Source organism: Gymnodraco acuticeps, unplaced genomic scaffold (genome assembly GCF_902827175.1).
Source record: "Gymnodraco acuticeps unplaced genomic scaffold, fGymAcu1.1, whole genome shotgun sequence".
Classification (NCBI taxonomy): domain Eukaryota; kingdom Metazoa; phylum Chordata; class Actinopteri; order Perciformes; family Bathydraconidae; genus Gymnodraco; species Gymnodraco acuticeps.
Genome location: NW_022990094.1, coordinates 85,856 through 105,442, shown reverse-complemented (window position 1 = coordinate 105,442; position 19,587 = coordinate 85,856). Strand labels below are relative to the sequence as shown.

General features: G+C 41.0%; 1 protein-coding gene across 2 annotated transcripts; it reads left to right on the top strand.

Annotated features, from left to right (window-relative positions):
- Positions 1-3,085: 3,085 nt before the first annotated feature.
- Positions 3,086-18,368, top strand: tbx5b (T-box transcription factor 5b). 2 transcript variants are annotated; one of them, XM_034216375.1, is made up of 9 exons: positions 3,086-3,126; positions 7,867-8,040; positions 8,327-8,421; positions 8,710-8,829; positions 10,283-10,430; positions 12,042-12,194; positions 13,934-14,025; positions 14,937-15,178; positions 15,864-18,368. In XM_034216375.1, the coding sequence occupies exons 1-9, from the start codon at positions 3,097-3,099 to the stop codon at positions 16,439-16,441; spliced, it is 1,632 nt and encodes a 543-aa protein (XP_034072266.1). In that variant the 5' UTR covers positions 3,086-3,096; the 3' UTR covers positions 16,442-18,368. The 2 variants fall into 2 exon arrangements, with proteins under 2 accessions (XP_034072266.1, XP_034072267.1); XM_034216376.1 differs by lacking the exon at positions 3,086-3,126 and adding an exon at positions 6,696-7,039.
- The last annotated feature ends 1,219 nt before the right edge of the window (positions 18,369-19,587 follow it).

The window sequence follows — 19,587 nt, the reverse complement described above, 5'->3', positions numbered from 1 at the left end:
TCCACATGCCCCTCCAGTGCCAGAGGCTGTGTTAAGTGAAGTGTTTCACACGTCCAGTGCAAAGGTCCATTAGCTAAAATGCCTGAAACTCTGTCCTGACCTCGGTCCACGTCCCTCTGCCTCCCAGTGCAGCTGCGTGGCTGCAGGACAGGCAAGATTAAAATGTCTTCACCGAACAGTTTAAATTGTGTTGTAGGTGAAAAAAAGAAAAAGGCCCTGAGTGCCCGTGAAATGTCAGCTGTGTTGAAATGAGTTTTCAGTCTGTTAAAGATAGAGCTCCCCTAGGTACTGAGAGAACTCCAAGCAGAAACATGTGGCAGGAGATGTAGTGAAGAAACACAAATGATAGAGATTGGAGGATGAACTTGTGGACTTCGTGTATAACAAACTCCACACCTCATACTTTTAGTTACACATATGAACTTAAAACCTTTATTTACACAACAAAAAAGCAGTGAGAATTGTACATAATGCACATCCTCAAGAAAACACAAATACACTGTTGAGTCAAGGCTGTTTAAACTTAATGACTGAATTGAATTACTAATTCAATGACCTCATTAGTTGTGCATAGAGCAAAAAACAGAATACTACCAGAAAATATACCAAAATTATTTGTTTTGAATTCAGAGATGAGCGACATAGAAAGAAATGTAACTTGAAGCATCAGTTTGCACGGACTACTTCCTGTGTATCTCTGTAGTTGGCGTTAAACTGTAGACTTCTTTACCAAATGATTCAAAGGGCTGTATGAACATCTTTAAGAAAATGTAAGACAGAATAATTAGACAGTATGAAGATGTCAGGTAACAGGTTTCGCTGATGGGAGATTGTTGTGTTGACTTTTGATTGTGTTTTTGGTTTCATGTTACTGTACGTTTTGGTTGTAAGCAGCTGTGATTTAAAGGAGACCTATCATGCTATATTTAAATGATATAGTGTATGACCATAAGGTATATTTATACATTTTATTTTTCAAAATACCAAACAGATCATTTTTTAGCCATGCCTCGTTTCGCAAATTTTCGCTCTATTCCAAGCCTGTCTTTGAAAATTCTGAGTGAGTGAGCGCTTTTTGAGTGAGGGGCAGGAAAATAAGATCTTCTTCATCATGGGCTACACAAATGGAAAGGAAAACATGCTTATGTTTTGTTTTATAATACTTGGAGTAAAACTATAACAATATAAAAACCCTCCTCTAACTTGTGAGACTGACACTCTGATCTAAGACCCCCACCACCACTATAACCTACTCCTCTGTGGAGCTTCTCATCTCTCAAATTCAAAGCCTTCCAGTGCAAACGGGTTGTTGGACAATAAAGAGATAAAGGTCTGAAAAATGGCAACGCACAATAAGCCTTCGAGCTTGCACATAACGTAAAGGTCACGCTGCACTTCAGTTTGACGCCTGTGACTGACAGACAGCACTGAGGGCACAGTGTCCCCTAAAGGTTAACGTTCCCACAATAATTTCTCTCTCTCTCTCTCTCTCTCTGCTTCTTTCTGATGCCATAACACTGCTGGTTTCAGATGATGCTCTAAAATATACTTTTCTGTAACAAATGTGTGCAATATAATGTCATGTTGTAGCTGTAGCTATGCTAATGCTTTGTTGATGGTTCAATGGTTTGAGCCTGTGCAGGTCATGTGTATTAAAGGATGAAGACAACTACTTTATTTGTTTCTTTTGGACTTTGACCCATGATGTATTTGCTTTCCACTGTTTCACTGTTATTTCTCTGTTTGCGAAAGAAAGCCACTAGATGGAGCTGCAAGACACCACACCTTCAGGTAGTGTGTCAGCTGGTTTGCAGCTGAAGAAGCTACAAGCTCATAAAGAAGTTCTGCTCACTCTGAAACATAATTGAATCAAACCATAATGCCTCTCTATATCAAACACAATATAAAAGGATTGCAAGACTTATGAAGGGGGATGACATGCAAGCTGCCAAACAAGGACAAAGTACAATCATTTCCTGTGTGTGTGCCTGAAACTAAGCCTCCTACAAGTGGGGACCCTTCAAAATCAAAGTCCAAATAATAAAACAATTGAGAGCTCAAAAGAGAGCCTAATGAGATAGGATGTGTAGAATTAAGATAATATAGACAATTAAACACACTGTTGACTATATTAAAAGAAAATACATAGGTAAATAATAGATTTAGTCAAGTTTCATGGACAAATAAATGGGTTAAATAATGCCAGCTAAGTGGATACTACCGCATGACACTTGGTGGAAAATGAAGATTAAGGGATAACTATTTAAATTGAATTATAAGTGGCTTTTTTCACATAACATAAAAGTGTTAGGACTGGAGCTGTAATGGTGATTGAGTCCCTTTTTTAATGAGTTTTTAAAGCTCTTTGCCGAGTTCACTTATGCAAGCCAATTATTTGACACAATCACACAGATTGAATCAGTTTGTTAAATGTTTAGAAGAATATCACCGCCGCTCAGCTCATGATTTTAAGTCACAACACTCACACTTATAGCTTTGTTAAGATTAAACTGAGTGTTCATGACTAAAGATAAGTGGATTTGTTTCTTGTTAGGTTGTTGGAGTTCTCTGAGCAACTTTGATTGCTGATGTGCGATATTTTAACCTCTTCACTTGCCACCAAACCACTAAGTGATGTGATCTGAAGGCACATTTACAGCAGCTCAGATCACAGGCACTGGCTTTAAACAAGAGCGTAACATTTGACTAAGCCTCTCACATGTAAGACTCTCCCTAACATGTGTAATATGAAGTCATATTAATGTGGAACAGCTTTTCCTTCATCTGGACTCGGAGGCCCCGTCTGGACCGCTGCCAAACCCCCCCATCCTCCTCCGTTCCCACATCAGACCACCTTACAAACTGGAGGTGGGGGGGAGGGGGGCGGTTGGAATGTATTTTGCCCTGTGTGATGTGATTGTTTGCAGAGAAATGGGTTGACCTTGCCCTCTAATGCCACACACACACGCACACACTTGCTCTGGCTGGAGGTGTGTGAGACAGACCCGCTGAGTGCAGGAGGTCTGGGACCCCGTCACCACTTCCTCCAGACAGAGAACAGAGGATCCAGTCAGCTGCAGCCAGGATGGGACAATAATGAGCCGTCCAACCAGCACCTCATTCCAGGTATTATTGAAACCTCCGCCTCTTACTTTACTTCTGCATAGACCAACCACTGCAAACCCAGATTTTCTAAATAATTAAAAAGATTTAGTCGTATAAACCTACATTTCCCAAAAAGTTCTACCTTCAATATTTGTAGTTTTTGAGTTAATTTAACAAATCTGTATTGATCTTGCCGGATAAGTCAGCTCCAATTCAAAGATAAAATGTAACTAAACGTATTCCTGTTGTTTATGGATGCATGTGTCTGCATGTAATGAAAATGTTTAAGCTTTTATATCAATTCAAAAGAATATAGTCAATTAGTTGCTTTAATTTTTTCGAGCTCTGGTAACTTTTTGGGGTTTAGAGTGTGAGGGATTTACAACCATATGATGAGATTTATTCCAAAAAGTAAAACATTAACTCAGGCTTTTAAAGATTTAAATAACAACAAATGGTGCTGAGTAAATGTAACAGTTTACTTAAGTTAATGTGACTCTAACCCGAAGGAACACCTGTGAACATTTAGCTTTAAAGAGTGTGTTACCTTAATAGTGTGTGTTAGGGTGCTGGAGTCCAAATCATTTTCAAATAGTTAATATTTAAATTTTGTAAAGGGGATTATTGTATAATTTTACGATAATCAGATACAAATGTAATGACGTCTGTGGGTTCAGGTTTCTGATGGCTACATAATTGATCATTTTAAAGTTTGATGGAGAATTATTTTAACTCAAATTAAAGTTGTACTTTTTTCAAACTAAGTTAATTTAGTATTTTCCAGTGGCTCATGTCAGAATGGTCACTAAGACTGTTTTTTATTCTGAATTTGTGTTTTTTGTCGATACATTTGGTTGTCATTAAGCAGAAAAGATTTTGGACACATTCGATACATTTTATTGTGTGCCTATATCAGTCTAATTATTGTTGTGTTATTGATTATTATTGAATACAATATCGTTTGTAAACAATGACGGAATTAACCAATGAAACCATAGAGCATAATCCATTTAGTTGATGTATATATTTTTTTTATTGAGTAATTGCAACTTCCAACGGGAGAAGTTAGAGAACGTCTCGGAAATATAGATTCATTTTGATTCTACTTTTGAAAATCTGGCTGATGCTGTTTTAGGAAATACACACAATTATTGAAATGTTCTAAATAAATTAACGTAATGCATTGACCTAGTTACCATACCGGTTTGATGCTCTAAAAACAGACGAGCGAGTTTGGTCAAATAATTAGTTTCGACTAAAAGTCGTGACGTTTGCTCATCAAATATCCTTCCTTTTTTAATTTAATTTACAGTCTACAGTAATTCTGTGCCAACATGTTAAATAATTATTACAAATTAAGAGTCTAATAATTAATATGAGTTAACATTCGTAGTCATGATTTTACTCCAAGAAAAGTCTATTCTGACCAACTAATGACATTTAATGATCAATGTGTTTACTTTTCTTTTTCCTGCAATCACTTTTTTTTTTATGTGAAGAAGCCTTACGCTTGTTCTTGTAAAACAAAGTATGTCTGCATTTTGACATGCCACGTCTGTTTATTCAGGTTTTAGTTTAAAAATGTCTAAAAATCCAACACATATAATGAATGCGACACACATTTTTCAGGGTAATCATTCTAAACTGGCAGCAAACCACTGGTATGTCCAGGCCATATTCTTATCGATATTAATTGAATCACCTATTGTTTGTTTATTTTTCTTATTAAATAACCGTTGTCGTTTCAGTAAATCCTAGATTTGTTGTTTGTTGAGGAAATTGTTCAGTAAAGGCGATAGGCGATTAGTCTAATATTCAGTAGAGCAACAGTACATTGTTTATTTTGAATCCAAAAGAGTTTTTGAAGTCATAATTTCAAAAACGCAAGGCGTGTGTCTGCGCGTGTCTTTGTAAAATGTGATAGGCTAGTTGATATCAAAGCAGTGATACCATAGCGCACACACGCAAACACACACAGACAGAGAAACACACACACACACACACAGATACAGAAACACACACACACACACACAGATACAGAAACACACACACACACACACACACACACACACACACACACACACACACACACACACACACACACACACACACACACACACACACACACACACACACACACACACACACACACACACACACACACACACACACACACACACACACACACACACACACACACACACACACACACACACATTCCCTCTCTCAGTGGCAGCTCTCTCTCACTGCAGACCCGTGTATGCAGGAGAGGCTGCACCGAGCTGTCGGTCACCAGAGGTCTGTCACCGGGGAATTTGATATCTTTACACGGTAGTTGTTGGTGCATTCGTTTCAAAGAAAAGATCGTCTCATGCCGATGCGTAAAAACGCAACACATTTACGCACGACAATTCCAAACCAGTCATAATATTAAATGTCATTTCGACATTTAATATTATGGCTATTGTTTGCAGTATTTTTTTATATATTAGTTCGGTTTTTATATACCATTATTTGAATTGAATGCAGGCTAGAGTATATGTTTGTTTCAGACCATGTAGTCCAACCAGAGAAGGGTTTCATGGCGGTTAGATCTGTCAACAGACTTTGGTCAGTGAAGGGGAAACGCGAGGAAAAAACTGGTAGAAATCGGTGGACATGGCGAGGCAGATTCCCAGCTGGGCGGCCTCGCAGTGACCCCCTCAACTTTCAACTCTGAATGCCTCCGGCTATCAGCATCTACAGTATGGCTAATCCAATCAAAGTGATGCGCTCTCGCGTCAACCTGCTGCTGCTGTAGGCCTCGTGCATCCTATCCACAATCTAGTATTGAGTGTCTTTCATGTGAGATAAGAGACATGTGTGTTTCTATCACTTCAGGAACTACATCCTCATCATATTAGGGCGTTCTGTAATTGGCATAGTTACAATTGTTGTGTATAGCACAGCACCCTGACCTGGACCTTTGGTACATTTACTCTCACACATTCGTTATCGAGAATGTGTGATTGGTTTACTTTGCTTCTTTTTTTTTGCATGCCAATGTGGCACAGGTCATATTTATTATCAAGAGTAAATCGTGCACTTTCCACTGTAACAATAAACAGTTGATCTGGATGGATAATCCAGATGTTTTTTTAAGATAGAAAATGAGTCATTTTGAAGGGGTGTGCTTAATGTGAAGCCAAATGAGAAGAAGGGTGGAGGATAAAGGATTTGTTTTGAGATTCAACTACTGTTAGAGTGAATAAGTATGCTTTTGAAAAATAAATCATCCTCAAATGTGTGTGTGTGTGTGTGTGTGTGTGTGTGTGTGTGTGTGTGTGTGTGAGAGAGTTTGTGTGTGCGCGTGCGTGCGTGTGTGCGTGTGTGTGTGTGTGTGTGTGTGTGTGTGTGTGTGTGTGTGTGTGTGTGTGTGTGTGTGTTTGATTGGCCAGTGTCAGAGCCGTGATTCGGTCTGGGGATACCGACGCACCGTGCAGACCTATGGGAGCGCGCGGTGGTCAGAAGGGGGAGGGCAGAGAGGCTGAGGCGGACTTGACTCCATTTGTAATAAACGATCTGATGAGCGGGGTTCAGATCAGGGCTGCCGCTGGGTCTGTGAGGGCAATAACACAGAGGAGCGATATAAATGAGGAGGGAATAACTTCCGCTTTGATCGGATCTGCAGCCCGCGGAGACGGAGAGGAGGAAGAGCCGAATTGTGCGCGCAGGGAGACGGACAGCAGAGCGAGAAACAACCCGGTGTTTTATCGGAACAGAGTGGATTTTTAAGAAGCGTCACTGCAACATTTGGACGGTTGGATTTAAAGGAAAATATTAATTTAAAATCAAAGCAAGCTGTAAAAAAAAAAACAACTCCAAAAAACCGGCTGCCGGGCGCGTAGGATTATGAGCGTGTTTTCTGCAGGGAGAGCAGAGCAGTGCGTTTGAGGTAAAGGCCCTCAGGGTGACCATCCAAAATACACACACACACCAACTGGTCAGGCTGTGGTTAGCTTATTTGATGTAAGTGATATGCACTTTACGAGATGCTTCCATTTTTAAACATCATATAGGGCTGTAGTTTAAAACAATTCAGATGTTAACACACTGTGGAACTTCAAGCTCCCATTATGCATTGAGGTTAACGGACAAAATATGCATATTGATGCAAGTTAGGTTTCCACTGATACACTCTGACATCTGGGTGACTTATATTACATAAATATGCATGACAAAGGCAAACTGTCAACATCTCAAAAAACAATGTTGAAGTTCAAGTTCATGTAGGTCTAATCTCATTTGACAGAGAAGCGTTGGATTAGGTTAATCCTAATGTAAGTATAGTTTTTTGATGCTATTTTGAAAAGAAGGGACCATAAGTTGTTTATTGTGTTCACCACAATATCAAAGTGCTAAGGTAGCCTTAATAAACGAGGCCATGGTTAACAGTCCCTTTGTGGATCTTTAACAAAAACAGATATCAACTGACCGTTTCTGTTGCTTTCATGGTTTTTAGTCATGGTTATTGATTTTGTGATTTAAATAACAGGTGAATAATATTACCATTACGTGTTCCTAAACATGGATGCTTCAAATTATATTCACTCTAAAGGTCATGAACTATTATGAAATGATATCATATACATTATATAACATGAACAACCCACCCTATCAAACAGTTGGGGTGGCAGTCACGATAAACCCTGTTTACCAAATGCACATAATTGTAATATGTATGTGTGTGTGCGTGCGTGCGTGCGTGCGTGTGTGTGTCAGTGGGACATGGCAAACGGAGGGGACCAGTTCGGCCTTGCGGAGAGTCCGGACTCAGACTGCATGGATTCCCCAAAAGAGACCAAACCGGAAAATCCGGGCTACACCTTAAACTCTCCAGCCTCTCCGCAGACAGCATCCAGACAGCAGCCAGCGGCTACTACTACGGAGCAGAATGTAAATATATATTATTAATTCATAATTTACTAAATGTTGAAGACTATGCAGATTTTTCTTGCATCCTGGACCAAAGTGAGAGGGAAAGTTAATTTCCTTCTAGTAGTTGCTATGAGATTTGTCGTGTATTAGGTTTAGATAAACTACAAAATAATAGAGTCCAATAACTTCTTATAGCCTACTAGATTTTTTTCAAACTAATTGTTTCTCGTTTTGGGGGCTTTAATTTAACTTCCAGGAGACTTCCTCTTCAGTTGTAGTGAGCACTGTTTTTGTTTTGTTTTAGGGAATGGAAGGAATCAAAGTTTTCCTCCACGACAGAGAACTTTGGACAAAGTTTGATGAAGTGGGAACTGAAATGATCATCACCAAGGCTGGAAGGTAAGAAGTTAGGAGGAATACATATTTATCTGTTAGTTTTTTTTTATTTGGGTACATTCGATTTATAATTGTTATGAAGCCATGGTTGAATAAACAGCACGACTGTCACAGCACGACTGTCCTGACAATATATCTAGGACAAACTGTATGTGAATGTTGCCTCAGGGGACATTTTTTCTCTCAGAGGAGGATAGCAATTTTTTTTAAATCTTAACTTCAAGTATTATAATATAATCTGTCTGTGTCTGTAAAATAATATATTTATTTTTTCTGAATGTGCTCGTGTAGGAGGATGTTTCCCAGTTACAAGGTGAAAGTCACGGGACTCAACCCAAAAACCAAGTACATACTCCTGATGGACCTTGTGCCCAAGGACGACCACCGATACAAATTTTCAGACAACAAATGGTTGGTGTATTTCAAAATGTATACGTGTGAATTTGATGAAATCTAAATTGAGGTTTTCCCTAAAAATAATGGTGCATGCGAAGATAATCAAATATGTATGTATGCCCAGGTCAGCCATGATAGGCCCCATTGTTTATTAATGTATTTTAAACGTCGTTTACGGAGTGTAAAACGGTAACAAAACCACCACAGGGAGAAACAAAAACACAATCCTAGCCTTTGCTTTATTTTCCTAATTATCTTCCCTGTGATTTTGTTATGTGTGCCACTTTGAATTATGCATTAAAACCTCCGCGTAAAACCTCTGTAAAAATAAATCCGTGCTGTTGGGTTTACCTCCTCTTCACCCTGCCTCTAAAGGTCGGGTCCTTCTTGCAGACTAGCATGGCCTAGTTCCCCGTGTTTCCCCCCGTGTCTGCCCGCCGGTTAAATCAGAGTATGAAGGGTTCACCGGGCGGACAGACCGGATTAAAGTCTCCCATTCAAATGCTTGCTGTGCTGAGGGGGGAAATCCGAAGAGACCACTGACTCTGCAGAGATCCGTCAATGGTTTTACAAAGAAACGTGCCGTAAACAGGAGTCTGGATACACTGTGACATAAAGTCCGGCTCGCATGCGTAATGGTGGCAGCGGTGTTTCTGGAGATTAGTCAGACATTTATCAAGAGATAACGTCTTTATGTGGGTGATTGATAGCGTCGTATATAAGCTAACTGGCTGCAAATGTATCTCAAAATAAATGTTATTTTATTTTTATTATTTACGTTTTGACCGGCTCACGTCATTTGACATTTGCATATTGTTGACTCGGAGCCATTCTTCATGCAGACATACAGCACTAAGAAAAACATTGTTTTTTACAAAATTATTTACGCAGCACATTTCAAATATTATAATCCTTCTCTTTCGCTCTAATTTGTGTTTATAAAGTGTTAAAAGCAAATGCAAACACAAGAAACGAAACCGTTTATTGTGTTAAAAAGTCCCCCTAAAAAGTAAATAATGCATCCCTCAAACAGGTTGGCGATAGCTTTAGTGTTTGTTTCTCAGCTGCTGTAAAAGGGGGGAAATAGTCCAATATTGTTCACAGATTATATGTTTAAAAGTGGATCTTTGTTGGCCACTGATGCTATTTTAGTTTCGTGGGGATTTGAAGTGTTTCTGAGGAAATATGTCAACAGTTTCAGGCTTTTCTCTCGGCGGCTCACAAGTTAACATCTTTGGCACAAAAGGACCGAGGCTACAGCAGTTTTAGAGGAGTCCGAGTACATTTGGATCGAAAAAGCTTAGGTCCAGATCTCGTCCAGATATCTGTGTAAACTTTAGCAAAACAAGTTTATCCAGTTAAAGCACCAGATAGGCCTTCTGCAGCGAAGGCCTCCAGCCGGTCAGACAGACCACCGTGACCCCCTGAATGCACCGTGTCTGATCTGCGGCCTCCTCTCTGTCCAAAGGTCGGTAACGGGAAAGGCAGAGCCCGCGATGCCCGGGAGGCTCAACGTCCACCCGGACTCCCCGGCCACCGGGGCGCACTGGAGCCGCCAGCTCGTCTCTTTCCAGAAGCTCAAACTCACCAACAACCACCTGGACCCCTTTGGACACGTGAGTTTCTTTTCTTAATATTTGTAGTTTATATTTCTTCAGAACCAGAAAAATATGCTTGGTGCGTCTTGGCAGTCGATACAATACATGTGTTTGGCTTATGAAAGAGTTTGCTTTGATAGCCTCAATATATCATGTATTTTAAATAAAATACAATCTATATCCCAAATGGAAATAGTCTTTTCGCCCAATTAGATTCCCATCGTATGCTTTTTAAATAATCAAGTGATTTCTTATTTTTTTTAATTAAGAAGATTGATTACACACACACAACAGTCACCGTTCCAGGCTGGCCACCACAACACAAAACAGCTCAGAGTATGCACAGAGAGACTCATTCCCATCATGGCAGCTCTCATTGCCGCCGACTGTTACACACACACACACACACACACACACACACACACACACACACACACACACACACACACACACACACACACACACACACACACACACACACACACACACAACACACACACACACCACACACACACACACAACACACACACACACACACACACACACACAAACAACACAACACACACACAGACACACACAAACACAAACACACACACAGACACACCCACACAATTTCATGAGGCGGTTGAGCTTCACGGTGTGAGAGCAATTGAAAACATAGGCCTATTGTTTTTTGCACTAGCGCAAAGACAATAGGCAACAAACAGAAACAATCTTCTCAGGCTTGTTCAATTAGAGGTAATGATTTCAATGACTAAAGCCCAGCTAATGCATGTCACCGGCGGACACGTCACTGCTATCCCCCTGGATAAACAAACGTGCTCGCGCCTGTGTGTTCAGACAGAGGGCCGTGATCCAATTAAAAAAAAACACACTTGAGGAGTTTCCTGTGTCATGGCAAATTGTTTAGAATGTGAGATAAATGATTGTTATGGTTTTACATTGCTGGTTTCCCCAAGCCAAATGTTAGATGTTAAGACATTTTTATTATGGAAATGTTAGTAAGTTGTCAAGAACATACAACATCCAATGAGTGACTCTTACTGAAATCAAGCTAGTGTTCAGTGAAAGCCTCAACATATATATATATATATATATATATATATATATACATATATATATATATATATTTAATTTAAGCCTTTGGAATAGTCTTATATAATAACAATGTATGATGTAGCATAGTTTTGGTTAAAAGGCAATGGTCACAGATTAAATTAAATTAAGTGTATTTAAGATGCCTTGATGATCCCTTTGTTTAAAATATGCAGCTTTCCCTTCATGCATGGTTATCGTTTGGTTAGAATGAGATGAACATACAACATTTAAAAAAATAATCAGCATTAGTCATTTACTTGCATACTGAACCTAAATCAGGCAAAAAATAGTTTACATTAATGCCCAAATGATGACATCAATATCTATATTTAAAAAAATCTCAGCTAAGTTCTTGCATCCAAAACAGCTCCTTTACTTTATCAGTTTCAGCCTACTATATGAAAGAGTCTCTGTCTTAAAGATTCATGTCATCCAAGAACTTTGGGTACCTTGACATTCATTGGGTTTACCCTCCACCTGGACTCATGACAGGTCTGTCAATCACACCTCCTCAATCTCTCCCCTGTGCAGATAATACTCAACTCCATGCACAAATACCAGCCTCGCCTCCATATTGTCAAGGCGGATGAGAACAACGGCTTTGGCTCCAAAAATACGGCTTTCTGCACCCACATCTTCTCTGAGACTGCCTTCATCGGTGTGACGTCCTACCAGAACCACAAGGTGAGCTCCACAACAACAACGCTGTTAAAATACAGGGAAACAACATGCTTTATGTATTTTTAAGAAGGGCCACATTAGTCCTTTTTATAGAATATTTTGTATATTAAATGGAGTTTAAAACAATACAGAAAGTGTTATTTAAACATCACTTCACATCATAGAGTACACTTATTTTAAACTATTTTTTCAAGCCATAGGCTACCTCATAATTATAGCAATTATGGAAATAGATCTCAAAGTCAAATGTGTGTCATATCTGTTCTATCTATGATTATTTAGATAAGTGTTTAAGATGTGCCTTTGGTCACTGGCTACATTCAAACTTCTGTCTCTCACACACACACACACACACACACTCACAAAGAGAACCTTTTTCTTTGTTAGTATTACTGTCTGTATTTTGTATCCAGAAAGTCAATTTGCATCTTCATTGTTTATGTGGCCTTACTTAGTATTTGTAAATATGTCCAAAAATAAGTTATCCGTGTGTGTGTGTGAGAGAGAGCATGTGTGTGAGCGAGTGTGAGAACGTTAGTCTGTAATGAACTGTTTCTTTCCCTTGATCTTTGCTGACCAGTTTTCTTGATGTCAACTAGAAAGACAGATTGCTGAAGCTTGTTGCCGCTCTGCTGGTTGCGTTCCCATATGATAGATTTTATTTGATTACATTTAATAACGTGAATAAATACATTTTAAATGTACATAAAACAAAACAAAAGTATACTGTGTTAGCATTTCAATACAAAATATTCCTCAATACCCCAAGCAAATTGTTTGTATAAAAAAAGTTTAAAAAAAGGACTCTCAGAAATTGGTGCATCAAATCTGTTAATAGCAGGTCGTTTTTAGTTTAAAGAAATATTAATAATAAAATGATATTTTATTTAAGCTGAAGTATTGTATGTTATGTATAAAATGTATGATAATTATAATACAGTTAAACAGTTAGAAGTAGTTAAACTACTAAAGTTTAATCTTAAATACTATATAACTATCTAATTCTTATTATTGTTATTATTATCGTTTTAGTGGTAGTGCATTAGCAGCAGCAGTAGTACACTATTGTATTTGCTGTAAGTTGAATTGAAATCAATATTATAAATTCTTGTCACTTCAAAATCACAACAAAAAACAATATGTATTGAAGTTTTTGTTATACAAGCTATTGTGTTAAACAACATTTTTATAGTTCCATCATGAAAAAACAAATACTATAGTTATAACACTATTAAATCCAACATGTGTGCAAAATGATTACTATTTTAGCAGTATAGTTTGGTGGTGGTTTTCATCAGCACTTCAAAGTTAGTTTGGACCCGAGCTGGTGTCACATCTCCGGTCCGGCTGCCTGCTGTGTGATGGACACACTGCGCGAAGGCTTCCCTCCATGACATCACTGAGAAAAATGTGAAAACTTAAACATCAAAGCTCACAGCTTTGGACCTCTAAAAGCTTTGGTATGAAATCCTTAAACCTGGCGACTGTTTGGGTAAACAGTTTATTCTGTGTCAGCTGGCGAGGACACTGTTCGCTTCGTTAGAAACGTCAGCGGGCTGAGGAATGTCGGCCGTGCAGAGCTTTAGCGCCGCTGCTAAAAACATCTGCAGGGCCTCTCACTAATAGTAAACTTTAACATGTGAATGTGCCTTTGTGTGTCTGTGCTGTGTGTTTGTCTTGGCCTGTGCATGCAGGTGTAATCCATGTGTCTGAGCTAAAGATTTTCCTTGTTTTGTGCTCAGATTACACAGCTGAAGATAGAGAATAATCCTTTTGCCAAGGGCTTCAGAGGCAGCGATGACAATGAGCTGCACCGCATGGCCAAGCTCCAAGGGTGAGTACAGCTGCACGAGAGGAACACTTACAGAAAACAACATCTATTTGCTCTCTGGAGATTTTTATGATTGGGGTACATATGATCCAAAACATATGTGTGTGTGTGAGCCATTGTCACCTGAAGGTTGATCTTAGCGTGCAACATCAGCCAGAGCGAGTGTTGATCACAAACACGAAGCACCGAGCGTCAGGTCCTGCATTGATTGATAGATGATATCCCGTTGCTGCTGGTCTAATGGACTGTCACTGCAGATCAGCTGATCACCTTACATGGTGTCTGTTTGTGTGTTGAACTGATCTTCATTAAAGCGCTGTTTTGGCAGGCAGTTTAGAGATTTTAATAGGCCAATAGGAGAGGCTGTTTCTGAGAGGAGGGGGAGGAAAGAGAAGAGAGGGAGGGTGCAGCCCCCTGTGTTTCTGTGCGGCTGTGGTTGGTGGAGTAGAGAGGGGGACAGAGGAGAGTCTATCTAAGGTGACACATGGATGGCTGTTTATTTTTAGAGCTAGTTTTTGTAGCGTATTATCTCACAACAGGATTAACTGTGTGTGTGCAAGCACGAGTGTGTGTCACTATCTCAGCTAGGGCTAGCGAGATATGGCCCAATGTCCCCTACATACCCAAGAGTTCACCAAGAGGGCAGTGTGTACAGAGAAAGAGAAAGATCAGAGCTGAAAGGATGGAGAAAGTTGACTTGAAAGAAAAGAAAAAAAACAAGAGCACACAGAATACAATCAGGTAGAATAAAATGTAAGAGAAAAACCTGCACAGAGTCAAGAGGTTGTTTTGTGCGCCCAACTGCACATGTAAATGTTCCTGCTACGGGACTAATAAAGGATCTCTCTGATATACATACTTTATGTTTTTTTTGTTGTTGTAATTTTCAACCCACCGTTCCCTCTCGTTCTTAGGAAGGACTTCCCTGTGGTCCCTCGCAGTACTGTCCGTCAGAGGGCCTGCTCCACCGGGAGTCCCTTCAGTGGGGAGGGTCGGGGTCTGCGGGGCTCCCCTGAAACCGTGGGGTCCCCGTTCAGCTGTGAGAACCGTTTGAGTCCCCAAGAGCTGCTGAGGGCCCCCCCTGCACACTACACCCTGGCCCCTCCTCACATGCAGCACAGCCACCAGCCGCAGGTCTACTGCACCAAGAGGAAAGGTAGGAGGACGCTTCAGCACACTGTGTGACAAAATGATCGGCTATCTCAAGCTGTGCAAGACAAAAAGCAATGCCATTAGTTCACTCCTGACACAGAAGTCCAGAAATGACCCCTTTCCTTTTTATTTAATCATTGTGACACTAAGATCACTAACAGGGCCTTTATTGATCCCCATAGGTACATTCAGGTGTTATAGCAGCAACATAATAGGAGAATAACACAGGTAGTACACATGAGAATATACACAGGATATGAGGAACAAGGGGAACTTGAGCTGTTAACCTTGCTCTCTTCAAAGTCACAAAACTCCATTGAGAAAAACATGAGTTTGACCTTACACTGTCTGGCAGCACAGTAAAGCAGTAAACATATTCCAAATACAGCATGCACCCTAAATTACATTCTTTTGAGATGGCTAAAATAACTTTTGTTGCTAAATGCCCTGGATTACCCCAGTTTAACCCCTAACCCTAACTACCCCTTATCAGACGTACTCTTAAAGCACCTAACAAATTAACCTTTCCATCAGGCTCCATCTGTTAAACTTTTAAATTTATTTTTCTCATCTCAGCTTCTTAAACAGTCTGAAGTAGGAATTCAGACATCCTGGTCTGAAACGTTTCCAGTTCATGCTTCTTATTGATATCATATGTTACATTTCTCTCTGTCTATGTCTCTCCTTAGTGGGGGAGAACTGCTCTCCAGGAAACCGCCAGCACCCGTATAAGAAAGCCTTCACCGGTAGCTCTCCAAGTGAGGGCGAGTCTTACTACCACCCCTCCTCCTACCCTCCTCCTCCACCCGGTCTATCCAACAACCCTCTCACCGACTCCCCCTCCAGCTCAGACATGGGACAGCGCCAGGCGTGCATGTTTGCCAGCTCTGAACCCAGACTGGATGAACTCAACTGTACATCGTGGTCCTACAGCAGCCCTCTCCCCTCTGCCATGACCCCCATGGATCCCTACCCACCTTACACCCCTCACCCCCCCTACAGCTCCAGCCCTCAGGGTTCCCGACTCAGTGCCATAGCCAACCAGAGCTCTCCGACGCTGGGAGAACACATCGGCCACCACCCCTATCCGAGCCAGAGTGCCGCACCTCCACCTCAGAGCTCCCAAAACATTCACAGCAGGCAGGTCAGCCCTCCTCTCAGAGAGTACCCTCGCTACACTCCCAACCTGTCTCCTCCTCTCTACCACACACTAGAGACACACACACACATCAGGTGTGTCGTACCAGAATGGAGTGCAGCCTCCTAACTGAACCAGAGGACAAACCCCAAAGACTGATACATGGACAGAGATTCCTCGTCTCAAATTCAGTGACCGTTCTTTCTGCTCTTCTGAAAGATGCTGGCTGCATACGGACTATATATGATATTACCTTTGTAAAATAATTGTGAAAATTCTGATATTTTTGTGCTGTGTGAAGAGCTCTCCTCCAGCTTTGCAGGATGGGACAGTGGATTGTTAAAGACTATACATGGTCATCCATAAAACAAACAAAGTTGTACTTAATCTTCTTTCTATAACCCAAAAACTGGTGTCATCCAAATGTTGTAGCTGTGAGCCCTGTTCAGGCCAGCCTGTGAAAGCTTGTTTTCCTCTAAATCAGTCCCACTCTCTCCATTGTGAAGGATGTACATTTCGACCCAGGCTGTAACATTTACTGACCAAAATATCTCTGATCTCCCAGCGGAGCCTGAGGTAGACATATTTTCTCTTTAGTGGAGAAAAGCATAGCTCCATGCTCAGTGTCAGTGAAGGAGAAAAGGCATGAGTTGAGAATAAAGAGGACTGTGGAAGATCACTGAGACTGGTTGACAGCAGTGACAATCTATCCAGAGGAAGAGGAAGTTTACAGTTAAGTCTCGGAGGTGGCAGCAGGTTTTGGACCTGACGTGCCGCAGGGATGTCCTGGTTGTCTCCGGTCCAATGGGCCAAATGGACATGGTCAGCAGTGACTGGAGTAGCTGGAGAAGAGGGGCAACCCCTATCCAAGGGTGGAGGAGAGTACAAGTAAGAGGGCTAGGCCAAAATGTGTGTGTGTGTGTGTGTGTGTGTGTGTGTGGTGTGTGTGTGTGTGTGTGTGTGTGTGTGTGTGTGTGTGTGTGTGTGTGTGCGTGTGTGTGTCTGTCTGTGTGTGTGCGTGTGCCTGTTTGTATGTAAAGCCTATGTCAGCTCAGCTCAGCTCAAGGATGCGATGAGATAATTTCCAATGTAGTTCCTGCGGGCGCTGTAACACAGAAAAAGCAGTTTGTTTAGGCCACGCTACAGGCTGAGGGACCTGTAAACACTGCTTTCACTGCATTCTGGGTAAATGCACTACTCAGCGTCACACGGTTGTCACTGCTGTCCTCTCAGTCAACCCTAGCTGACCAATCAGCTCTCTCTTTTCTCTGAGAGCCAGCCAATGAACATGCCCCTTTCTTTTATCCCCAGCTGACCAGTTAGAGCTGGAGCGTTGCATGTTTCATGTGTGCGTGTGTGTTGGCCCGTTTTATTTTGTTTCTGAATTATTCATTAGTCCAGTGTTGATCCTTGACATGCAAGGATTGCTCAGCAAACATAACAAAATCAAAGTTCTGTTAAATGTGATAATGTTGATGCACTAACTCTTGTTCCTTTAATTTGAATCTAAATTCTTCCTGTCTTATCCATTCATGGTTTTACAAGATCCGGTTAGATACATGTCCCTGCAGCATCATCATTCTCCTTTTAGCTAACCGTAAAGAAAGATATGTGGCACCCATTGTGAAAGCTGAGGTTTTGGTGTCTTTTTGTGTAAGAAGGCAGTTTTCATATATCTGCCCTGTTGTGTTACATGCAGTAAAATGTGAGCAGGTGCTCTTACATTACAAACAGTATGCAGAGAGCAAATCCCCATCATTCCTTGGTATGTATTTGATATGTATGTATGTGCGTTAAAATGAGATTTTTTTTATAGCCTTGCTCCTGCTAACAGTATTTATTACTCTAGATTTGTAAAGATTAGTCTGTTGTTAACTTGTGAAACAAGCAGAGTTGTTCAGAGATATTTGTTTCTCTTTAAAGGTTTGTGTCTGGTTTCACCCGCCTTCTGTGGTGATAAATAGTTGTGATAAACAAACAAAAATGTTCTGTTATATGGATAAAAAGACAGATTTATACACAGAAATTGAATAAATGTTAGAGAATTATGCGTATGTCAAGTGGTTGCAGTGTTCTTCTTTGTGATTAGACAACAAACACAGCAGAGGCAACTTTCCCACTGTAGGTTATTTAAAGCACGGTCAGCAACTCAGGAACTCAACGCATGTAGCAATATGAAGGACTTGATAAGGACAAGGGCCTGTACTTTTCTCCAAATGTTCCAAAAGTGTCCAACATTATCATGCAACAATGTAGAGTATTGTTTAAATTATAACAGTGCATGCTATGCTGTCTTATCAAGAACAAGAGACCCCAGTGTCTTTTACAACCCCCCCCCCCCCAGAGTGGTGTGGGTGCTGCACATACCTTGTCCCCCTCCTCTTATCTGTGACAGGTTGTTTGGCATCTCCAGTCTCCACCAGCTGGATCCCCTCATTGGTGCCCAGAGAGGGTTAGGGTCTGCCGGGATGCAGGACAGAGAGAGGTGGGGGTGTGTTGGTGGTCCCCCTTCCCTCTTGTGTCTCACAGCAAAGTTAACCTCTTCCACCTTCCACCTGCTCAGAGTTTACAACACCCTTATTTTGAAAGAACAAATGGACGTAACATGCAGAGATCTATTTATAAAAGGCTGCTAAATCATTAAACTTGTAACCCGGGGTATTTACAATTAATTGCATAGTTATATGTCAGTTGTAAGACCTCCCCTTCCTCTCCTTCTCTTTCCCTTTCTTCCTTTCTCTCTCTCTCTCTCGTACACCATAAGGACAGAGGTTAAGCAGGCAGCCCTTCAGAGGGTCTGTTCCTCCTTAACCCTTTGTCTCCAGACAAACTGGATAAGGGGGAGAGGGAAGAGGAGGGAGGAACGAGGGGGGTCCCATGGAAGGGCCTCCGACTCTGAAGATGGATTGCATCACTCCATGTTAGCTTGTACAGTAACAGATCTGTGATGACTCCTGTATGGCTGGAAGAATAAAGCTTTGGGAGAAGTGGTAAAGTAATATTAAACACAGAGAAGAAGAAGACTGTGTGTGTGTGTGTGTGTGTGTGTGTGTGTGTGTGTGTGTGTGTGTGCGTGCGCGTGCGTGCGTTGTGTGTGTGTGTATGTGTGTGTGTGTGTGTGTGTGTGTGTGTGTGTGTGTGTGTGTGTGTGTGTGTGTGTGTGTGTGTGTGTGTGTGTGTGTGTGTGTGTGTAAACCTTAATCCATCTGTGGAGGACTTTCTCAGACACACTGGACGGACAGTAGATTGATGAACCTTGGTGATCAAAGAGCCTA